Source organism: Labrus bergylta, chromosome 21, assembly GCF_963930695.1.
Source record: "Labrus bergylta chromosome 21, fLabBer1.1, whole genome shotgun sequence".
Lineage (NCBI taxonomy): Eukaryota > Metazoa > Chordata > Actinopteri > Labriformes > Labridae > Labrus > Labrus bergylta.
In genome coordinates this window covers 11152942-11169931 of record NC_089215.1, presented here as the reverse complement: position 1 = coordinate 11169931, position 16990 = coordinate 11152942, and the positions used below count along the sequence as shown (strand labels likewise).

The window sequence follows — 16990 nt, the reverse complement described above, 5'->3', positions numbered from 1 at the left end:
ATGATGGGTGAAGCTTGATAACAGGTGAAAGTGAAACCAAATTGCAGTGAATAATCACATTAACCTTCGACTTTATCTTAGCACTGTGTCTTCTTATGTTTATCAATTCATCACATATTAGGATGTAGCATTTAATGATTGTTTTGTTATTTATCAATTATCTCGGATTCGCTGTAGTGTGATATTATTGTGATCGTTGGCCATTGTATCGTGCTGTATCGTATCATTCACCTCACTTCACAACAGGTCTGTCAAGAATCAGCAGGTGACACCAACACTCCACCATTTAGCCATGTGCAAATGGGGAAAGTGTGAATGTAAGTCGGGCATGATGGCTCAGCAGGAATTGAAAACGAGGGTGGTCTGGCTTTTCTCTCCTCTACTCTTCCTTTTTCTGGGTGTCCTGTTAATCCAGCAGGGGAATTCCTTTTGTGCAGCAGACTTTTGGTTTCATGTCTTCAAGAATCAAATTCATTGTGATTCAGGGTCAACATGTTTGTGTATATTTGTGCAACATATTTCAAAGTGGGTCAAAAAGACACTTCAACTTCACAATAATACATTTTTGGGTCAAAGGTGCAACTTTAGACGGGGATTTTCAGATTTTTTTTTTTTTGCTACTGATTGGAGCACAAAAAGCATTCCTCAGCTGTGAATCATAGGTCAATGGTCACCAACTCAACTCCAAATTAGCCCTGGACCCTTTATGATTCAGGGGCCTCTCCCATGTTTGCACACATACATACAGACACACAATGCAACCCTGAAAAGAGACACCCCACCAATTTATGAGGTATTTCTTTCTAATCTAGCCTTAACCATGTGCCTCCTCTTACTTTTACGTCTGGGAATTTCCAAGGAAAGTTGTTTCCAGCGACTCCACTTCACCTCTATGTTGTTATAAGAACATTTAGACCAAGAACGCAGAGGGCGCTGGCTTCAGACACCCTACACCTTGTAGAGATGGTGCTTGTTTCCCTGAGGTGCATGCACCTGACTAAACGCAGAGAGGCTCTCCCACAGATTAAGTCGAGTGTTAAGTCATGGTGCGATAATATTGTTCTTAGTTCACGTGTGATCAGGTTCATGGTAACCTCTGTGGAAAATAAACAGCGGCTCTTCAAAGTGTAAGTGCGTGACTCATCAGGAGTGCTCAGAAAATTTTGAAGGCAGACTTTTTGTGACAGTTTAAATCTCATCTGTCAGGTAGGTTTAGTTTGAGGGGACACTGTGAGGGATTTTATTGCAGAGGACAGGTATTTAGAAAGATGGATTTATGTAATGCATAATAAGTTGAAGCTAAATTTAGGAGAGAATAACATTAGAAGTAATAACGTTACAGATTTGGAATTTAGACATCTAAAAAATACACATTACTAATATGTCACATATATGAACTGTCTTTTAATTATTTGATTGAATCATTTATTGTTATTTTAGAATCATTGTATCAAGACTTTACTTTAGATAGGTTTATTGACATATTGTTAAATAAAAATAATAATATGAGCTATTCCAATAACTTTAATAAAGAATCCTTTCCTGTATATACACTGCTACTTCATTGCTATTCATTACAATATTTTAATTTTAATTTTGTATTCCTTTTGCTTAAACAGGATGAACCAGCAACTCTTGTCATACCCCTTTGCTGGGAATATGCCACACGCTATACCGTTAAACAAACAGCAATGAAAATGTTTGGAAAATAATAATGGCTGAATTCTATCTAGCTGTTTCACTGTCAGGGTTCTTGACATTTTTCATGCAAGGTCACCTCCTTCATTTTATAAGTTCACTGAACTTTAAGCAGTCAACTGTTAATGTAATTAGAATCTCCTGTTTTTCTAACTTCCAACTGTCTTACATTTGTGGAGCCATCCCTTGATGTTGCTGTGCGTTATCGCCATCTGCTGGTGAAAATCTAAATTTGAGGACAGCTCTAAACAAATTAAGGTTTTTGAATTTGGATCAACCAAAAAAGTTTAAAAAACAATGTTTAAGTGATTTTTTTTTTTTTTTGCATAATTAAAAATTAGATTAGAAAGATTAGATTAGAATCTCTGTCATGATGAGTAACATCATTTTCATCTTGTAAAAACAAAGGTGAAGAATTGTGCATTTTACTTGTAAGTGTTGACCATGTTCCAGTATTGTAAACTTGAGTCAAAAGTTTATATCCCTATATGTTTTGATCTGTAATTCAGCAAAGACTTTTTGCATAATGCATTCCAAATTCTTGTAGAACAATCACTCAAATGCTGCACTCTATCTGCAATGAAATCACTGGACATAGGTAGACATAAACAGAAACACATTTCTCTTGAATTAGGCTTGTAAAGCACTTTTCTTGTCTTCTGACTTCTTCAAGGGCTTTTTACACTGCACGTCACATTCACCCATTCACACCACATTCACACACTGATGGAAGAGGCTGCTATGTAAAGTGTCCATCAGTATTAACTAATCCCATTCATACACACTCCCACACCGCTGACACAGCAGCAGGAGCAATTGTGGGTTTAGTCTCATCCGGGAACACTGGGGGATCAAACCCTCAACCTTGAGAGAATACCAATTCTACCAGTGAGCAACAGCTGCCACAGCTGACAAAAAGTTGCCCAAGAGTTGTACGACGCAGCCCTGAGCCCAGATTGAACACACTTGACAGCTAACCCCACACTGAAAACACTCCCTTGAAAGTTTGCACTTGTAAGTGTGCAGTTGAAAATGTACGCCTACATTTGTACTTAAAAGTGTACACTTCTTTACATTGGCTACATATGCACTTTTTAGTGTGAAATTGAAAAAGCGTCCTATTGCACTTGTTAGTGTGGACTTGTAAGTTTGTTGCAAGTGTGCACTATCCACTTAAAAACGTATACTGTACTTGTAAGGCTGCACTGTACATTCGGAAGTGTGCACTTAAAAAGATGTGCTAATGCACTTTATGTATTTGACATTGAACACTTGAAAGTGTGTACTTGACAGAGTACACTTAAAGGATGACACATGTGGCTGTGTTTTTATGCACTTGAAAATGTTCCCTTGTTGGTATGCTTTAAAAATGTTGCATCATTCCTTTGGAACAAATAAGTGATATGAGTAACTAACAACTAGGCCTACTTTATCTTTTGCGTTTTGAAAAATGTAGTTACAAGGGTGGGAATAAGGAACAACTTGTTGATAAATAAAAAGGAAAAAATGGTAAATAGGAAACGTATAAGATATGAATAAGGAACTAACTACAAGTTAACCATTGTTAAATGGGAAAGGGATTTTCTATCAACTGCGTGCTTGTCCACAGTCGTAATATTCTTTAGTTTACTTTTGAGAAGGGTTAACAAAGTCAACATTTAAACCACTTAACAGCAACAACATTTCAATGTAATGTAAGTTCTGATTTTGTGCATAAGTGAAAACACGAAAACGATATAACATGTTGTTTATAATGGGAATTCAGTTATGTGCCGGGAAACATTCATCACACATCAAAGTTTGAGTGCCGCATTCTAGTTTAATGGGTTTTATTAGGACACTGTACCTTTAAATCGAACCCTTTTCCAGTGCGCACGCGCAGCTTGTGTTTAGTTTTGTGCAACCTGAGGAACTGTGTAGTGTCGCTGCGCTATCAAATCCATCGCTCCCGATTTTTGTCATGTTTTGAGAGTCACAGAGGAGCTTTTTTACCCGACAACTGGAATACGAGGAGACGCCACCACACATTGCCGCCACCAGTGGAGTCTACGTTTGAAGGGTGTTTGAATTTTCTGCGGGAATTGACCAAGTAGGATCAACCAAATGCCCCCCAGTCGGCGAGAATAGCCCTCCGGTTCCCACATCACCGCCACATCCATGTTGACTGCGGCAGCCCTCGCACTGGTCCGGGGCTACAAACACCACCAACCCTTTGTTCTTCCGTGCGCAAGATCCAGCGACATTGTAGCAGCTTGTGGAAGTGCCATCGCAGAAATACAATGATACATCCCTGGTTCAGTTTGGAGGATTGTTTACGCGTTAAAATGGCTGCTGAAGTGGCATTTGGAAGAAAGTGGTCTTGAATCAATGCAGTAACGTTACATTACCCAGCAGAGGCCAAACTGCACATAAGCTACATTGGCTAATAAATAATGTGTTGACTAGTCACATTATTAAACGAGTCAGCTCCTGAAATAGCTTTTTAAATTGTTTTTTTTCCCCAACAAGAGGTTAGGGGAATTCCTCCCACTACAAATCTATGCATGCGGTTAAAACAAGCAGCTTTGTCTTTAAAAAAAAAAAAAAAACCCACCTAGCCAATTTAGCATTTTCTTAGCCATTTCGTGCAAAGCTTTTTTTGTAAACAGGCGTAGCTAAGCCCGAATATAAGTATGCCGTGCGCTCGAATATGCAGGACTTCTTTGTTATAAACAAAACTGCCTGAGTAGCCGAGGCTTTCTCTCTCTCTCTCTCTCTCTCTCTCTCGGTCTAAAAGCAGACCGAAAAAGGCCCCCGGTGTTTCACTCCGGCTTGGTCGACCCTGGAGCAAAGAAAAAAATGGATCCTGGGGGGATATGTAGGACGAAACTGTTTCTGTTCGGACCCAGACCGGCCGCACAAAGCAACATGCGGGGTCTCAACACATATCTGGTGGTCTACGTTTTGTTTTGCTTCGTCCTGTTCACGCACGCCTCTCCGGCCAAACCGTGCGACAAGAATTGCCTCTCTGGAAAATGTGTCAACGGATCCTGCGTCTGTGACCGAGGATGGGTGGGAGACCAGTGCCAGCACTGCCAGGGGAGGTTCAAGTAAGTGGAATTACAACACGCATCTTTTTATTTAATCTTTGCAACAACCGCAGACTCCTCTCAAGGACACTGTTTTTTTTTTTTTTGATTTCTTTTCTTCTTCCACTTTAGAAATGGTCTGATCCATGCAAACATGGTCTCTGTTTATTACAGTCAAAGTGAGCTTCTTTTCTTTAAGTCTGTTTATGCGTCTGTGTACACACTGTTGTGCTGTATAGTGGATTTCTATCAAACTAGATTTCCTTGCATTTGAACAGTAACAGTAAAAGCCAGCACCTATTTAATAGTGCCAGTAGAAATCATTGGCAGGCATCTGTGTACGCCAAGGTTCTTGTGAGGCTGCTTTGCATATAATGACAACATTTGAAAGATGAATGAAAATGCCTTTACATGCTTTGGTTTATTCTCAGTTACAAGTGGTATATGTTGTGAACAAGTAGGCAGCAAACACGACCTGTTGATCTCTAAAAAAATAAAGGACTTCCTCCGATACATAATGTGACCCACATATTGAATGGAAATGGGTTAAAAAAAGAAACCAGCACAAGACAAAGCTGCGGTAAAAGTAAACTCAAAGTTGATATTTTTTGTTTATGATATTCTGATCCGACTGTTGTTTATTATGCCACAGCAGGGACGATATCAACCTATCCCAGATACACAGCTGTAACATCATGTCCACCTGTGGTATCTAATGCAATCCAATACAACAGTTCTACCTCGAATGTGTTTTTTTTTTGGTTTTTTTTAGAAGCTTCTACATTTTCAGTTTTTGTTGACATAGTCAGAAAGGGGATAGTTCTGCTCAATATTTAATTTTGAGGTCGTAGTGGGTGGTGGTGTACGTGGAGTTGTGTTCCTAATATTTCGCCCATTGGGAGAAAGTCACCGTTGTGCAGAAGGTGGTTTTAGAATCGGTTGGCTATGTCGTTGATGAAAATATATATTAATATAGTTTGTGGTTAAGGGGTGCCGCATAGCCTGGTGGTTATGCCGGCCTTCCAAAGAACAGAGGCTTTACCGTCCACCACTCTTTCCTCCCAACATTTACTGTCTCTCTTCAGCTGTTCTTACATTTTTTTTTTTTTTTTTTGAAAAAGCAGCTTCTCAGTATCATTGTAAAGTTGAATTGTTGCAAAAATCCACATCTCACATGTCTATTCTCATTCAACTGTACCGGCCACAATAACAGTAGTCGAGGACATTTCCCCCTCTAAAAAATATGTATCCATAGCTGTCGGAAAAATCCAGTATTCGCAGGCTCTCTTAAGAGTAATTAATTTGATCGTTGATTAATCGAGCAGTTATTTCCTCGTTGAGTCATTTATTGTATAAATGTCACAAATGGCCCGTCACAGTCTGAACCTCAGGAGAGGACGTCAAGTTGCCTGCTGCTGTTCAGGTAGACGATCACGGTAGGAGATTAGATAAGATTGATTGACTTTTTGACACCCTCTCATCCCCTTCTGCTGTTGTGCTTCATCCATCTATGTGCACTGGAGATATTAGCACGTATAAATCACATCACTGATATTGATTCTCTCCACATGATTTCGTTTTGTGCGCTTCATGGTTTCTCCACTACAATAAAGGAAAGTGTTTGGAACTGCATGGGTGTCAATGGGACAAGGAAATGATTGAGTGCAGTTGTTAGACTAATAGGTTCCTTTTGCTTTTGCCAGAGAAAGTAGCCCAAAGTGGCTGCGGGGACGCCTGTTCAACTGATTGATTTTGCATTTCCGCTGCAGCTCGTATGGTGGTCGAGTGAATGTCGGTTGTACCCTAATTGGAAGAATATGCCAGAGATGGTCACAGGTAGACGCCATTACATCCTCCTGACGAAGCAAGTATCTGGAAAAATAAGCGGCGGTGAACCTAGCGAGCTGAGGATAAATGTCAAACTGCCTTTTAATTATAATTTTCATCTTGACAGGAGCGACTAATGGCCTTTCAGTACACCTGAGCTGCACTCTGTGGTACAGGAGTGCTCTGATGGCAGTAATTACCATGGCCTCTGATGTGTCTGAGGTTTTGTATCTGCTGTCAACAGGCGTGTTGGGGAGGGAATAACCTCCCATCACTTGGGAAACAGATTTGCTGAAAAGTGAGAATTGAACTGGTTGGAAAAGAGATGTGATTAATTACACGCTCCTTCCCCGCGCCATAAACAAGCTGTGGCTTCTCTTATGACGAGTGTGAAATTCTAAACCAGCCTCACAGATAAAAGATCAGTTTATGATCTTTTTATCACCGGATTCTAGTTGTTCGACAGAGTAGCATGAAAAATGCATCACAGTCAGTCTGAATGGCCGCTAACTCACTTCTGGCTGCGTTCTGCTTGCGGCAACACATGACCCATGATTTACAATCAATTTGTACATGCACCTCGAGTGTACTGCAACTATATTAATAAATTGCTTTTGTGTTGCAAGTCATGAACAAAGTTACAAAGAATCTTTCAAATTGTAACTAGCTGTTCCATTTGAAGCATCCAAACTGTCCTTTTTAGATGTGAAGGACTTAAAAGAGAAAACAAATCAACTCCAGTGTTTCTCTTAGACCACCCATGAGAGAGCCTAGTATGTATCTGTGAGTCATTCAGAGTGAGATATAAAAGCACCAGGGCTGTAGGGGTGTCAGGCCTGAATGTTACTGCAGGTAGCAGGACAACTGACAGATGTTTATTTTGTGTCTTTTACCAAGTATTTGTCCCAACTTCGATACCCACATGACTGCCTTTGAAGAGCAGTCTGATCCCCTTTTAAATGCAGAATACAAATCAGAGCATCCAGACAGTTTTTTTTTAGGGTTATCTGTTCTCATCATGTTGAGTTGATTCCTGAGTGTAATCGCTCGGCTTGGTGGCTGGGAAACACACAACTCTCATTTCTTGTGATGTGGGACAGTGATGAAAGTCCGTCCATCATTGTTGGACGCACACGCGCGCACGCTTGTTGTCTTATTCTGTGTGTGGAAGGAGTACTTGTTGAAAATTGTTTCCAGGATGTGACTTGAAAGAATGAAGACTAGCAGGCAGAGGATCAGCTGATTGAAGCGTTTGTTCTGACCCTGGGCTTTTTTGTCTTCATCCTGGGGAAGTGAAAAGCTGCGTGGGACACTTGGGTCTACGTTTAGAAGAAAACAGTGTACCAGGAAATTAGATCAAAGAATAAGAAAAGTACACTTCTGTGCTGCCATTAAACATCAAAAAAAAAAAATCTCTCATTATCAGAGTTTGTAGCTTTGTTCATCTTTTCTTCTTTTCTGATGCTTTATAAATGACATCCTTGATCTGTAAACTCTTGCAAAGTAGAAATACAAAACAGAAAAGTAGTTGTTTACATTTTGATGTCATTTCTCCTGGTTTTGAAGTTAAAAAAAATGTTTTTACCAGCCTTGAAAACCTTGTAATTTTACTCCATATTTAATCATCAGTTAACTGAAATGACATCTTATTTCTGCTATAATGAAAACCTGGAAAAATGCACCAAAAAGTAAAATTTGCACCGTGATCAGTGATAAATCACTAATATATGACAAAGATTTAAAGGAAGTTCAAATAGAAAAACTTAGCTGGTGTGTACAGTCCTTAAGAAATCCATGACAAAGATCATTTTCCGTGATGAAAAAGCAAATTTTTGTCCTCCTTTGACCTTTCTACACTTGCTAACTTACTGCCGTTCTGATGCTTCTGTTTCAGGTTGACGGAGCCCTCAGGATACCTCACAGATGGTCCAATCAACTACAAGTACAAAACAAAGTGCACCTGGCTCATCGAGGGCTAGTAAGTGCTTCTATAAATGACTATGTGCTGCTGAAGCTGAAGCAGACAGTACTCAATTTAATTACTGTGTAAACTGATGAAAGCGATCCAAAAAAAAAAAAAGCTGATCAGCACCCCAGTTGTTGCACACACAGATTAATGTGACGCTCAGGTCTATGAGGTGTGTTCTGACCAAAACCAGTCTTCAGTCAGAGAGAGGAAGAATCACTACCTGTTCATGCTTTTAATTGTCATGGCAACCACAGACACTGTGTGGAAACAAGGATGGAGAGGAGAGGGCTGTCTGGGGAAAAAAAAAAAAAAAAAAGATGGGGAAACAAACCAAGATTAGTCTCTTTCAAAATAAACTGAGCAGAACATCCTGAGATGAGTTTTTTTTTTATCTGTCTATGGACAGACTTCAATTCATTCTAATGTCTCTTTAAGAGCTACAAAAGCAGACCATCAGGAAGACGATTAATTATTTCTATTAAGTTTTTTTAAATGTCTTTAAAAGCTGCTGCAGGGTAGGTGTCAGACAAGGAGATTAACAGCAAGAAACAGACCAAAGTGGAGGTTCTCTGTGAGGGATACTTTTGAATTGTTAACTAAAGCAAGGTGAGATGTTCCCGATCTATTTGGATGTTACCTAATCATTTTTTGATCAGTCCGTGCCAATTTACATGCAGTGTGAAGCCACAAGCTATTAAAGTGTGCTGACACAACAATGCGGGCCACAGGCAATTGCAATTCGAGCAAAGGACAACTTTATAAGCCGCTTGTGCTTGATGGAGCTTAATCATGGTGAGCTATATTTGAAAACTCCTTCATGCGGACGCGAGTGGAGAGGGGTTGGAGGTGTGCCGCTGGAGGGAGAACAGAGGCTTCGGTTTGGCAGCGGAGTCACCAAAACAGCAGTTTGTTTTGGTGCTCAGTGGTGACACTGACTGGATCGAGAAGTTGCACATTCTCCCTTTAAAACAAAGTATGATATCGAAGAAGGCAACTTAGCGGTCTTTTGAAAATTGTTCCACATTAAAGGTGCAGCGACACTAAAAGCAGTCTTTCCCCATTCTGTCCTAAGCCTCTGTATTTTTAAAGTGACCCAGTTTTGAGATCTAGTTGTATGGATAGAGATGTTTATGGACAGAGGAGAAGTCAGATAAGGAGGGAGTTGACCAATGAGGGCCCTGTGAATAAACTGAGAACTGGGCTGCTTTCTACGTTGACCCAACTAGGGCCAGCCTGAAGAGTGATACACCACTCTGTAATGCTTTTTTTAATGAGTCAGTTTCAGTTTGACTTCTACAAAATGAGCATTGTGATTGTTATCAGAGACAAAGAATGCCTGCAAGTCTGAACTCTGCACTGATTTCTGTGGGAGGCCTGTGTGAGCAGTTCAACCGTTCATGCATGTATCTTAAAATATCTGTTTTTCTCTCCTGCAGTCCAAATGCGGTTCTTCGGCTAAGATTTAACCACTTTGCCACAGAATGCAGTTGGGACCATATGTACGTGTACGATGGGGACTCGATATTTGCCCCTCTGGTTGCTGTTTTCAGGTGAGGAATCTCCAAAGTGTCACTACATGATGTATTACATGAATGTTTTCAAGTGCAATTTAAAATGTTGTGGTGACAGAAATCTGAGGTCAGAAGAAATTACAAGTACGTGTCCGCTTATTCAGAGACGTATGGATTTGTTACAGTAACTAGGTGTGTGTGTGTGTGTGTGTGTTTTGAGAAAATGATTCTAACATATTTCTCGCTTCTTTCTGCAGCGGTCTCATCGTGCTGGAAGTACGAGGAAATGAGACGGTTCCTGAAGTTGAGACGACTTCAGGCTACGCACTACTACACTTTTTTAGCGATGCTGCCTATAACTTGACAGGATTTGAAATATTTTACTCGTAAGTATCCATTAACATCCACAGCAACAAATGTGGAGCTCCTCAGCAAGACTGATTTCATTGAGGTTGTGTCTTTGCCCCTTTTCTGTTTTAATACATTTTTCCGATTTAATTTATGACAAAGATCCGTTTATTTCACCTAGCCGATGAGGGGCGGTAACATGTTTCTTTATCCCATGACACTAACTATAGTGTTTCATCTTTGACCTATCTTTAACCCTGCTTGCCTTCACCAAATTCTACATGATACTCATCAGTCCTCCTCAAAGTAAAGCTCATACGATGTGGTTTAATAAGAACATCTTATACCCAGGGTCAACTCATGTCCCAACAACTGCTCCGGCCACGGGAAGTGCACGCCCGGTAACTCGGCAGCCAGCAGAGTGTACTGTGAATGCGACAAGTACTGGAAAGGGGAGGCCTGTGACATCCCATACTGCAGGAACAACTGCGGCAGCCCTGACCACGGGTACTGCGACCTCACCGGCGAGAAGTTGTGCGTCTGTAACGAGAGCTGGCAAGGTGAGCATGAATCAAACCTTAACAGGTGAATTCTGCGTGGAATAACACGCTTTGCTTTCAGCTAATAAAATCCTGATCTTAATTTAGATCCCGCCACAAATAGATTAGTAAAATTGCGATGGGAAAAAAGAAAAAAGAAAGAAGAAATTTCAACATTAACTCCCCAACACTGAAAACACTGCTGGCAAACTTTTACAACAGGTTTTGAAATGTTGCCACTCCCTCCTTGTCTCCTCCAGTGACCATTATGAAGGAAGTAATAATGAGGAATCTGTTAGCCAACAAGTGTGAACAGCTGTGTTTTGTGTTTTGTCATAACACTGATTGGAAGCATGTCTATAAGACCCTGTGACAGTGTGTAATTATGAGCCTACAGCTGGAGCGAACCACGGGATGAAACTTGACAGAATCATTAGTGGAGTCATACACCTTAACACCAAGACCCTCGTGCAACATAGTTTCACTTTTTTTTTTTTTTTTACGTTTGTCTGAGTGTTGTGTCAGATCAAGGAGTGGTCAGACTTTTCTTTAGGCTTCAGTGTGTTTTTCTCTTTAGAGTTTTACTGAAGTAGGACATTTGGGTCCTTTCAGAGTGTCAGAATATGCAGCTTTATATTATGAAGTGGGTCACCTTTGAATAGAGGAAACATAAATACATCTCAGTCAGCCCCCCCACCTTCCTCTGACATCCAAAAAGCATGGCATGACATGAACTGATGAGAATTCATTGATTTTTGTTTGTTTTTTAAAACGGCCAGTGAAAGATCTTTTGTCAGTGTATTTTCGGTATGATTAACCCCTCTGACATTTTCTTCCTTTATCCTCTCTGGTAGGCCCAGACTGCGCTCTAACCGTTCCCTCGACGGAGTCCTTCTGGGTCCTACCAAGCGTCAAACCCTTCGGGACATCACTCGCCAGAGCTTCCCATAAGGCCGTGGTGCAGGAGAAGGTCATGTGGGTGGTGGGCGGATACACCTTCAACTACAGCTCGTTCCAGATGATTCTCAAGTAGGTCACAGATACATTTATTGTTTTTTTTAACATAAGCAAAGATTTTTATCAGACAACTATTAGACCCACATGTCTGGATAGAAAATACAAGCCCAGTGTTTGGACGACCAGATCCCCTGTCCTGTGTTTGTGAATGTAAAGATAATGCAGCCAATCAGCTAAACTGACTTGTAAGTATTTCATGTTCCCTGAAGATATAATGCAGAACTGACCTCTGGCCTGAGTCACATCCTCGCTCAGAGCCACAGGACTAACGCTTAAGGTTATTTTTACTGAATGTCTGTTTAGTTTCCTGTGTCTGAATGAGTCTACACAATAAGAACTGAGCATATGGCCCTCTGGTGAAAACCCTTACAGTTGTATTGTTTCAAACTAGGTGTTGGGGGGGCGATCATTTATCAATACAGGCTTTGTCTCGTCTGGGTGCAAAGCAGTGAAAGCTATGGGCTAAGCTATAGTGTCTGTAATTATTTATAGAACACAGTAACCATGCAACATGAAGTCAAGAAAACATCAACAAACATAGGAAAAAAATGTATATAAGAAGTGTAAAAAGAAAACGGATTCGATGTTCAGATAAAAGAAAACGGTCAACAAAAGCAAAGTTAATATCGAACTCAAACAATGGACATTTTGATCCAAATCAGCTGATTAAGGCGTTAAAAACCAATGGCTTGAGGTTAAAAAATGAACAAAGACAAGTCTTCATAGTTTTAGCATGCTGGTTGTAAAAGTGTGTTTTCTGTTCTGCATTTTCATACCGATTCACGTTTTATCGCTTTGCCCTGCAGCTACAACCTGGAGAGCGGCATCTGGAACACAGTTCCCATCAACAGCGGCCCTGTGCCAAGATACGGCCACTCACTTGCTGCCTACCAGGTAAACAAACACACACACACACACACTCTCACACTCTCACACACACACATAGATGGGCTTAAACCTCTGTGGGTACAGAACACACAACTGGTTTAAGGAGGATGGGAGACATAAATAGAAATACAAAAAGTTTGCCCACAGATAAAGGAAGGATTTTCAGTCATCTGATAACACTGCCTGTTGCAACATATATTCAAACACAAAGCTAAAAAACTACTAGAAAAATGGTGCTGTAAGTCTGCACTGTTACTCTTTTTAATATTCTATAATCTATGAAGTGTAAAGTCAGGACCTGGACCATTTGGTACCCTTAAATCTTCCCTCTCACTTTTATTACAGCAAACTCCAGCTTCTCAGCATGCTACTTTAAACACAGCTGTAACGCACTAAATCTCTCCTCTTCCTCTCAGGATGATATCTTTATGTTTGGAGGGAAACTGGAGGCCGGCTGGGGGAACGTGACGGACGAGCTGTGGGCCTTCAACATACTGAGTCGGACGTGGCAGCGGAGAAACCCCGCGGTCGGCCCTCAGGCTCAGATTTACGCCGTGGAGGGTCACTCGGCTCACTGCGTCCTGCTGGAGGAGGGCGAGGCCGTTATGCTGGTCATCTTCGGCTACTCCTCCATATACAGCTACGTCAGCAACGTTCAGGAGTACAACCCGAGTGAGTCGGTGCTATAAGACACGGCATGACATTTTAAATCTGATCAGTGTATCCTTAGAATTGTATTTTTTGGATACTAGAAGCTAAGAATAATAATAATTATCATAATAATCATCAGCAACATGTAACAATAAAGAAATAGCAACCTTTAAGTTCTCATGAGCACACAGCGATCAGGATTTTAATGGTGAAAAGTCCAGCTTCCTCCATATACAAAAGATGCTGTCATCTGATTCCTGTCCTTTGTCTAGATAAAATAGCTTGTTTTATAGGTGAAGGACGTTCTCTCCTCTGTATTAAAAGTTTCCTGCATGTGTTTGTGTCCTTGTCAGAGTCCAACACGTGGTTAGTGCCTGAAACCAAAGGAGCTGTTCCTCAGGGAGGTTACGGTCACAGCAGCACATACGATGTCGCCAGTGGAAGCGTGTATGTACACGGCGGCTACAAGGCGCTGCCCGCCAACAAATTCGGCCTTGTGGACGACCTCTACCGATATGACGTTAATGCCCGGACATGGTAAATCAACACATACACACGTTTTACCTTTTTTTTTTTTTCTTTAATCTCCGTGTATGACACTGCGTGTTAAACGTTTTGTGCCCTGGATGACTTGTTTTAGGTTCATTTTAAGAGAAAGCGGCTATCCTCGGTACCTTCACTCGGCTGTGCTCCTCAGCGGTACCCTCCTCTTCTTCGGAGGCAACACACACAACGACACTTCCCTCAGCAATGGAGCCAAGTGTTTCTCAGCGGACTTTCTCGCATACGACATCGGTAGGTCTCATATTGAGTGTGACATATTGTCACAGTTTGAAAAGTAACCTGACACATACTGTAACTTGGGAACAGGATGGAAACAAACTTTGATTCATGTTCCGCTAAGTGTTTTTCTAAATTCTTTTGGTACCAGTGAAAGATCAGATTTGTGGATGATAATAGAATTAAAAGATCTGAGAATGTACACTCCACAATTTGATAACGTGATTGATAAAATTAATCTAGCATTCAATTCTCAAGTTTGAGGACACAAGTTTATTAAAATTTTAAAAAGGAAAAAAAAGTACATTTAGATTTTTTAGATACATTTATGTAAGTTTAGAGACACATGAAAGTCACCTTTACATACATTTTGTCCTCAGCTTGTGATGAGTGGACGCTGCTGTCTAAGCCAGACCTGCACCGGGACGTCAACCGCTTTGGTCACTCTGCTGTGGTCAGCAATGGGTGAGTCTTTCTAACAGACAAACACTAGACACATATCCCGGTCAAATCTTAAATATATTCACGTTGTGGCTTTTGAGCTAGGTGTCTCTGTTGCTGATGCTCAAAACATTTACAAAAGTGTGACAAACCAACTCTAGTTTTTCTGTGAAAAATCAGTTCATTTGTGTTAGCATGCACAATATTGACCCAGTAACACATCATTTACTCATCAGTACATATATCTTGTTAAGGAGCTTAACTTAACATGTCACTGCCTTTTAGTTGTCTTTTTTTTTTTTTTTTCCTTTTTTTTTTTTTTTCGGAGGTATTCTATTGTGTTAGAAGCACCGTTCAAGTTTGATCTTTTCTTATATTTTATACTCTGTTCTCCTGTTTCTTTTTGCCAGGTCCATGTATGTGTTCGGAGGCTTCTCTGGCATGCTGCTCAACGATGTGCTTGTTTACCGACCCCCCAGCTGCCAGGCCTTCTTGGCAGAGGAGGGTTGTGTGCAGGCCGGCCCAGGGGTCCGCTGCATCTGGAGCAGTGGCCGCTGTCTCCCCTGGGAACCCAGCATGGCCACTGAAAGCCTCGCGCCTGCCTCTTTCTGCCCCCCTAAAGCTGGTTAGACACACATCCAAACCTCTTTGATATCTTTCTAGTTCCTCCTTCTTTTACAGAACTGCAAAAAAAAAAAAAAAAAGACCTTCTTCTTACAACGAATACTCTCTCACAATCTGTTTTAAGTCACAGTGGACGAGCGGTGCTATCGGTTCTCAGACTGCGCCAGCTGTACAGCCAACACCAATGGGTGCCAGTGGTGTGATGACAAGAAGTGCATCTCTGCTTCCAGCAACTGCACCTCTGTAAGTCGTCCATCAGGGGGCGACAGAGCACTTCTAGTCTTTTGTTGAGCTCTGAATTGCTCACGCAGAAACACTTTTTCATATTTTTTTCAATTCCTCCTCATCGACTGAAACTGTAATACATGCATTATCCTCTTTCTTTCTGTTTGAACTCTTTTCTCTTTTGTTGTAGAACGTGAAGAACTTCACAGAGTGCCCTGTGAGGAACGAGCAGGAGTGCAGCAAGCTCGCAAACTGCAAGAGCTGCTCGCTAAATCTCAACTGTCACTGGGACCAGAATCAGTCAGAGTGTCACGCTTTACCTGGTGAGAGAGGCATCTGATCCCCTTAAAAAAAAAAAATTTCCACACACATGAACACACACTATCTTATTCTAGGCTTAAGGATTAGATTTCCAACCTGATGGATTTATTTAAAGACATACTCTTTCATTTCAACTATCAGGGTTTGCATGGTGTACTGGACGTGTGATTTAAAGACACCATCTGGTATTTGCAGAGATGTTCTTTCAAGATGTCACCCTGATGTTGTTTATCAGATATGACAGCATGTTTACTTTGCCACTCTCTCTCTCTCTCTCTCCACCCTCTCTCGCTCTCAAATGTTGACTTTGGGCTGAATCTGAAGAATTGGTGCTGTCGGTTTATCCATCATTTTCATTTCATGAAGTCCTGTCACCTAAAGGCCTAGTAGCAGCAGTTGGAGCTGCAAATCATGTGTGCGTGTCTGTGTGTGCATCAGCCCTGAAAGGAAGCGTCAGCAGGATACACACACACACACACACACACACACACACACACACACACACACACACACACACACACACACACACACACACACACACACACACACACACACACACACACATACATACATACATACAAAACACGTGATGATGAAACACATGAGTCTGCATGCACACAAACACATTAATCTAAATGAGCACCTATCATATTTTAGAAGAAGCGCTTAATAATGGGATATGTTTTAGCACCAGGTAGCTCTGTCTGGTAAAAAACAACTTTCAAATCTACTTAACTCTATGTGATCAGCTGCAAACATCAAAAGTCAGAAATCAGTAAAAACAGAATTTCCCCTTGTGGGATCAATAAAAGTAAATCTTAATCTTAATCTTAAAAAATGAAATGGTTTAAGACGCGCTGGTTATCTCTTTAGTCTGTCATGGTGCAGGTAGGCAGAAGCCAGACTCCAAATTAATAATAATGTTGCTCCATAACTGCTTAATTTGTAAATAGGCAACTGTTTACCAAGTAAACAAGTTCAGCATATCAATTAACTTTTTTTTTTTTTTTTTATCATCCCCCAAGTGGCCAGAAAATCTATTCATTGCAAGCTTAGTGATTCAATTTCCCTTAAATTGCAAAC

At 40.9% G+C, this 16990-nt stretch overlaps 1 protein-coding gene across 1 annotated transcript in view; it reads left to right on the top strand.

Moving 5' to 3' along the window:
* The first annotated feature begins 3602 nt into the window (after positions 1–3602).
* Positions 3603–16990, top strand: part of atrnl1b (attractin-like 1b) — a 69105-nt gene continuing 55717 nt past the window's right edge. The window contains exons 1-14 of the mRNA XM_065949632.1: positions 3603–4787; positions 8488–8571; positions 9999–10112; positions 10331–10459; positions 10773–10981; positions 11815–11989; positions 12784–12871; positions 13282–13537; positions 13870–14053; positions 14157–14311; positions 14677–14761; positions 15148–15362; positions 15486–15604; positions 15777–15909. Of these exons, the coding sequence (XP_065805704.1) occupies positions 4537–4787; positions 8488–8571; positions 9999–10112; positions 10331–10459; positions 10773–10981; positions 11815–11989; positions 12784–12871; positions 13282–13537; positions 13870–14053; positions 14157–14311; positions 14677–14761; positions 15148–15362; positions 15486–15604; positions 15777–15909 (2197 nt within the window). The 5' untranslated portion in view covers positions 3603–4536. The remainder of the gene's footprint in view (positions 4788–8487; positions 8572–9998; positions 10113–10330; positions 10460–10772; positions 10982–11814; positions 11990–12783; positions 12872–13281; positions 13538–13869; positions 14054–14156; positions 14312–14676; positions 14762–15147; positions 15363–15485; positions 15605–15776; positions 15910–16990) is intronic.